The 7,109-nt window shown below is 41.2% G+C and overlaps 1 protein-coding gene across 1 annotated transcript in view; it reads left to right on the plus strand.

Annotated features, from left to right (window-relative positions):
- The window catches only part of LIMCH1 (LIM and calponin homology domains 1), a 74,315-nt gene extending 71,146 nt beyond the window's left edge, over positions 1-3,169 (plus strand). The window contains exon 25 of the mRNA XM_009579711.1: positions 2,441-3,169. Within this exon, the coding sequence (XP_009578006.1) occupies positions 2,441-2,466 (26 nt within the window). The 3' untranslated portion in view covers positions 2,467-3,169. The remainder of the gene's footprint in view (positions 1-2,440) is intronic.
- The last annotated feature ends 3,940 nt before the right edge of the window (positions 3,170-7,109 follow it).

Genomic DNA, 7,109 nt, shown 5'->3' on the forward strand with positions numbered 1-7,109 from the left:
CTTTGCTACTCAGGCATAGCATCGCCATGGGAAGGGGAGCCTTCCCATCCTATTTTAATCATCCTCTTGTATCAAAAAAGATTTCCAAGCCCATTAACCCTTGCCCAGAGGATCTCTGCTCAGCAATATTAGACTTAAAGGCTGTTTCTGTGTATAAACTCTTCCACAGTGTGCACACATTGCATATCCTGAAGGTTTGGATCTGTCACGTCACATGCAACAATGCAGACACTTCTACTAGGTCTAGAATCCTGGCCCTTGTTTGGAGAAGTTCCCATTTTTAATGTCTTTAGGCCTCCATCTCCAGACAAAATCGTCAAGGAAAATATAAGGAACATTCTGTAACTCATAATGAATCCTTGTGGTGGTATCCCCAGACATGTGCTAAAGTGTTGCTTGCTGCAAGTTGTGAAGAATGAGCCAGACAATTGCATGTCAGAAAAAAAACTTGATGCATTTTTCTGCCATAGAGCAGGTCACTTGAATGTCCTTCCTAGTCCTGGATTTCTGTGACTGATACCAAATGGCTTGAGCATTTCAGCTTCACCCTGATGTCACCAGTGGTATGAGATGGGCAGTGCTCATGCTGGCTTTCTCCTTTGTGAAAAACAGTAAGACACAGAAAAATATTGTTGCCTTCCTGATACATGTTACTCTTCAGTATATTCACTGCCTACAATCCTAACTGATGAGTGGAGATACAGAGTTCTTTTCACTTACTATTTCCCTTCTCCTCTCTCAAAAGCAGTGGCTGTAGAAATCCAGGAGTAGGAAAGGTACCTTTGCCAGCAGAAGAACAGATTTTTTTTTTCTCTGTTTCAGGAGAGAGAGATTTCCCCATCAGCAGAGCTAGAGGGTGCTATTGTATAACCCTTTGTTTGGTGATTTTTTTTTTTTAAATTCTGCTAAGAAACGTTAGCAACTTTTTATGATTATTTATTTAACCTGACACATTTAGAAATAGCTTTTCCCCTTCAGGCTTGATACTGTAAACCTTCCTCATGTGGATGACGCCCTGACCCTTAAAATGCACATTTGCACATCTATCTTTACACAAAAAAGAGAGGAAGGTGATAAAAGTCATATTTTGCTTTTCTTGTTAATCCTTTTTGCTTAAATAAAAATTGAGGTCCCTTGAGGGCAGATGAAGACTCAAATAAATTACTTATCAGCTTATATGCTGTAGAAATCACCCCCTCCATCGTCATGTCTACAGCAGCAGTGCTAGACAATACAGTACAGAGCTGTGCACAGCGTTTCGTGTAGTGAGGTTTTGCATTTGTACATACCTAGCACAACGGTAACCAGGTCCATGACAGAGGGAATAGATTTTGAGGATATGTATGGTTCCTGATGAATAATAATGGCAAGGGTTTGTCTTTTTTCCTACAAATTGCCTCTTCCTGCTGTGTTTCATTCCTCATGCAAATCTCAAAATATGAGTTAGTTGAATTTAAGTTACACTGGCTGTTGTTGACAGTTTCAAAGGGACTGATCCTGGTAAAACTGCAAATAAAAAACTAGAATTTGAGGGACTCTATTTCTGAAATGAAGAACAAACTGTTCTTCAAAATGTTAGCATTTTGCCTTTCAGTTCTGGGAAGTCTGATGCTAAATACAAAATCAGTTGCCTGATTGCACAGCTCATGCCTTCCTGCCCCTGCGGCTACATCTGAAAACCTGTGCAGCAGTGTGCACAACTGATGGTCTCTGACCAACCCAGAATTAATTAGTATTGTTTTGAGATGCTTATGGACACCTCGATGAAGTATTTTGGCTGCCAGAAGCTTATTTGAAACTGTGGATGATTCTGTTGCAAAATAAATTATCAAAAACCTTAAGAGAGAAAAGCATTAAAGATTATGTAGTAGTCCAGGGTTCAAAATACTTCTGTTTTTCAAATAAAAGTGAATGGGGTTTTATTGGTAGGTTATTTCTCTACAACAAAACCTCACAAGGAAGGGAACTTGGTATTCAGTGACAAACACGGAGAAACGTTACAGGTTTGTGAGTGCTGAGGTCAAAGGCAAGAAGTAAATGCATGAGATTCCCGGTATGGTCAAATAACACAAGGGCTCTGTGTTATCATGTAACACAAACCAGGCACAGCTAAAGATGACTCATCGGTCCTTTGCTTTACTATTTTGCCACTGCAGAGCCTGAAAGTAAATATACCTGCAAGTACTTTGGGAGTAAAATGAAATAAAAGTGCAGAATGCATTTGTCGCTATGGCATGGAAAATCTATTTCCACTGGAGTTACGCTGAATCCTTTTTTGCAGTTAGCGCCCCAGCTCTGCGGGAAGAACGAGAAGCAAGGCACAAATGATACATATTTCCAGATGCAGTTTTTTGAATTGTAGAGATCATATGAGGAGAAGCCTGTGTGTGTTTTTTAAAATTCGTCAACTAATGACTTGGTTTTGTTTTGTTTTATCCAGCTGCTGGACAGCCAACTACATTGTGACATGACTTTCAGTCCTAATAACTTTCAAGAAGGAACTCTCTTCTCATATGTTTCGGCTGCCTCCAGACAATCACTTGTAAGAGCTTGAATCCATGGACATCATGGCTCTCATCTCATTTTGAAAAACTCATAAAAACGCTGCACCTGCTCCTTTAAAATGCAATATGTTGGGTTTTCCCCTTCTTGCAAAATTTGCAAAATACGTATGACCATGTTTGGGAAGGCAAAGCCTAAGTACTACAGAAAAAAAAATCCCACCTTTCAGATATGTTTATGATTTCCAGTCTGTTACCTTGTTCTTTTAAAAGTAATAAGAAAATAAACATGCAATAAAGCTGTTTTGTTTTAATATTTCTAGGAATTAAAAAGTTTAAGTTTACAGAACCTTTATAGAATATGCCAACTTGAGCTGAGAAGTAATTTTAAGGTAGTATCTAATCAGTGCATTTGAAAAACTAAACATCACAGCACGACTTCTCTGTTATAACTGAAGCTATAACTTTTTTTATACAGAGACTAGTTTGATAATGCATCCTGTAATTCTGAAGCATTTTGTGTTTATATTACCTTCACCGGAGGGTAGGAGTTATACAAATAAATTATTGCACCTTTAGTGATAGGACTTTTTTGTTTGTGTACCTCAAGTAATGTTCATGACTATAGCTTAATATTCTCTCCAATAAAGATTTCTTCATTAAACCTAAGGACTGTATACCGTTAACGATGGCAAGATTCCCATTAGGAGCAATCCTTCTTACTAAGTTCAGCAGCCTGTGTTGTTATTAAACTTGATGAAAGGTGATGTGGGGGAGAGGTGGCTGAGTGGGTGGACACAGCTGAATTGCGAGTTTCAGTGGTCTGAGTTGGTTTGAGATTGGCTCAAATGCAAACATTACGGTTGATTGAAATCTCATGCGGAGAAACACATGTGGTTTGGATGCCCTCCAGAGCAGGGAATTAAGCAGCCTTGAGCCTGTGTCCCTCCATACCCCACCCCAATAAAGTCAGCAAAACCCAGGAGTGCGGAAGGCGGGCAGGGAGGAGGCTGGCAGCGGTAGGCAAAAAAACTTTAACTTGCCTGTGTTTGGGCCAGTTTTCCTTTGTGCTTTTTGATTAAGCATGTGCTCCTTGCTGAAGTGATCCAGCAGCTCGTCGAAACAGCGGTCAGAGCTGTGTCACTTTATCTACAATACCCAGACAAGGTTAGGGGATGTGTTGCAATTGTAAAATATCCTAGCACTTTTTGGTAAACAGTTATTGGAAATAGCCCGTTTTAGCAGTTCACGATGCAACTTAAAATGGAGGAAAAAAATCTACCTATTCTGCCTTAAAACCGTGACAAAACTAAATTAATAGAGATTTATTTTATCTACGTGCACATCCATTGTCTTTTGACGTGTTGTTAAATGGAAATGAAGTGGTTATTAGGGAAGCAATAATTTTGAGTTGTTCTGTAGCTAGCAACTATTTATTTAAACACTAGACAGCTGCTTGCATGTGAGATGCATACCCACGCAAAACTGCGTGTCATTGAAAACCCATGTACGATGTTGTCATTGGAGGACATTGTGACTATCATCTGCTGGAAAGTTACATGTTACTTCCTTAAAATTGTGCCTTAGAAAATGCAAAGCTGTTGCACACAGTCAGCGATGACTTATGGATGCAATAAATCCAAAAAGCTGAAGTCCTTCGTGGACTTCACCTGGGGAATATTTTTTAAAAAAATAAAAAATCAGAAAAATGTTTTGGAAATAAAAGTGATGTCCAATATTTTGATTAACCATCTGCATGATTTACTGTTAAAGGGTTTTGATAACCAGGATGCTTACATTTTGCATGTGGTCATCATAACATTTTCCCGCAAATAATGCGTAACGTGGAAATTCAAGAAGCAGATTTTATAACTGACTTCGTACATCTGTATAATTCCATCCACTGCATTGAGGATATGTGAATATATGATGTCTGGGCCTGATTTTTAAACGAGACCGTGCATGCTTGTGCATCTGTTTGGTATGAGTCACTAACACCGCTTCACCCATGTGATAGAGTTTAGATGTGCAAATCCGACTCCAAGTGTATAAAAGGGTTGGTTGTCACAGAGGTTAGATCTGCTGCTCACGCGCGTAGGGGTAATGGTTGGGACTAAAATGCATGGGCGAGGGGTGGGGTGGGGGTATGCATCGCACTGCAGACACACCAGTGGATCTCTGAAGCTGCTTAGAAATGGATCCCAGTGTCTATCAATTAGTTTCATATATTGCATGTTTTGGTCAAGTTTGATTGTATGTACAGCAAAATGAAGCGGCTTTCTCAGACGACGATTTCTTCCCCCTCATGAACATCTATTCACCAGCACAAAATAATTTTCAACAGTTTTCTAAAGTGTACTTGCCAATTGCTTGTGTTTGATTTTGTATTTCCTTTGGAGTCTTACATGGCAAATTCATTCAGGCTAAGATCCTTTTTTTTTTTCCTTTTTTTTTTTTCCCCCAGTTTAAGCACATAAATATACATTTCTTATCAGGAACTTTGAGCACAGAAAAAAATAATGCTTTACTACAATTGAACTACAATGTAAATGTATTTGTTGCAAAAAATGATGTATTATTGCTAAGCAAGTACAATGTATGTAATGGGTTTTAGATGTTTCAGAATTTATTTAGCCTCTTACTACTTCAGAGAACCTGAAGAGGTGTCATAACCCATCTGTATTTCACAACCCCATTTTCCATGGTGTATTTTTTCCTTACTCTTGCTATATAGTGTTATTGATGCAGTATATCTGTAGTCCTCAGTGAATGTCCTAAAGGTTGGTGAACCAGAAGGGGACCATCCTTATCTGCATGTCCATTCAAGGACAAGGATTGCTGTCCTAGCTGGGGCTAATGTTGAATACCAATTATGCTAATCTTTCCTTTATTTTATTTATTCTAAAATGCCTCTGGAAATTAGGAAAACTTGTCTAAAATGCAACAGCTTTTATAGTAAATGTCTGTTTATAAATAAAATGTTGATTACCTTTGGTGGTGTTGATTTTGCTTATTATAACTAATTTCTCCTATTGCATGCGATGTGTCTGTGAAACTGGATTGCAGAGTGCGTACATCCCGCTGGTAAAAGCTGCTTGATTGGGTTAGGCTGAAGCAAGCTACATTCCACTTGGTATATGAAATGAGACAATAAAAAAGACGTACTTGAGATGGGACGATACCCTGTGGATTGCTGCTGTAAGCTGTATTTCTGAGAGCACGTGTGGCTGTCGTCGTAAAAGACAAGCAGAGATGGCTTTCTGTGAGTTGAACCCAAAGTCCTCAGAAGATCTTTCATTGATGTCGGTGGGCTGTGGTTCAGACTTTGACTCAATAAAGCACTTTATGTACTGTTAAGCTCAATATGTGCTTGGTGAATTCCATAGCAAAGATCCTTGAGTTCGTGCTTAGTTATGCGTGTGCTGCAGCATCCCTGATTCTTGAATCTCGACAAGTATGTGGCTTCACCAGTAACCAGCAAAAGTTCACACAAAATTTTAAACTAATAACTGCCCCTTTTTTTTCTTTGTAATTGGGTCTTCAGTGGATGACGGGTTTGGTTTTGTGCCAGAAGCGCATCTTGGCTGTTCGATGAGTCATGGGGAAGTACTGACAATTTAATTTTTTGAAAGCAGATTTTTATCCCGGTGCCTTAATGGAAATGGTAGTGGTCTTTATTTCTGCATGTACGCCTCTGGTCAGAGGGCCAGCGTTGCTCCGTGGTGGAAGAGGTAGGCTGGGGTTCCCAGAGGCGAGCACCGGTGCCGTGTCTGCAGGAACAGCTCGCTGCCGCTGGAGGTTGCTCTGAGGCTGGATTTGGAGGCGGTCGGGCAGCTGTTTCTGCTTCAGCAGCTCTGCACCAAGGCTGCTAGGCACCCAGACAAGCACGGGTTTGGTGATTGTGATCCTTATGAGTCAAGTAAAATGGTGGAAATCCTCGTATCATTTTTTTTTATTATTATTATTTTCTCATGAATGTAACCTGGCAGCTCTGACCTGACCAGAGCTGTTTATGATCCTAAAAGGGCACCAATGGGGGTGTGCTCCACCAGCACTGCTTTAATGCCAAAATAATTCCACAAACCTTATAAAAGGGGAGTTGTGTCACCTTCTCACCTCACCAGCACCTTCGTCTGCAGGTAGCAAAGGCTGCCAGGAGGGCCCCAAGGGAGACCACCCTGCTAACAGGGCCTCGGCATGCCCTGGGAGAGGACGACGGCTTGCCGAGCAGCGGGATGAATCTGGGGACATATGGAAGAAATAGGGGGGAGTGGGGGAGACGAGTGGGCTGCAACAGCTGAGGCTCAGACATCGGGGCAGAGGATACCCCATGCAAAGGGGGATGTGTGCCAGGTCCCCCAGGAGAGCTCTGTGCCTGCTCCACAGCCTGCCCAGGTGTGATGCCTCCATCCCTCTCCCCTTTCCCCCACGGCAGCCAGGCGGGACGAGGGCTCCATTTCATCCTCTGCACCCTTGCTCCGGGGTCCAGCTGACCCCCTTTGTTTTGCTGTTTGTTTTCTCTCTTTAGCGAGTGTTTTGGTACAGAGATCATCAGCAAACACAGCCAGGCGCTGGTAGCTGTTGGAGGCTCTAGGCACAGGTAATAAA

Source organism: Fulmarus glacialis, unplaced genomic scaffold (genome assembly GCF_000690835.1).
Source record: "Fulmarus glacialis isolate BGI_N327 unplaced genomic scaffold, ASM69083v1 scaffold12146, whole genome shotgun sequence".
In the NCBI taxonomy this organism is placed as follows: Eukaryota; Metazoa; Chordata; class Aves; order Procellariiformes; family Procellariidae; genus Fulmarus; species Fulmarus glacialis.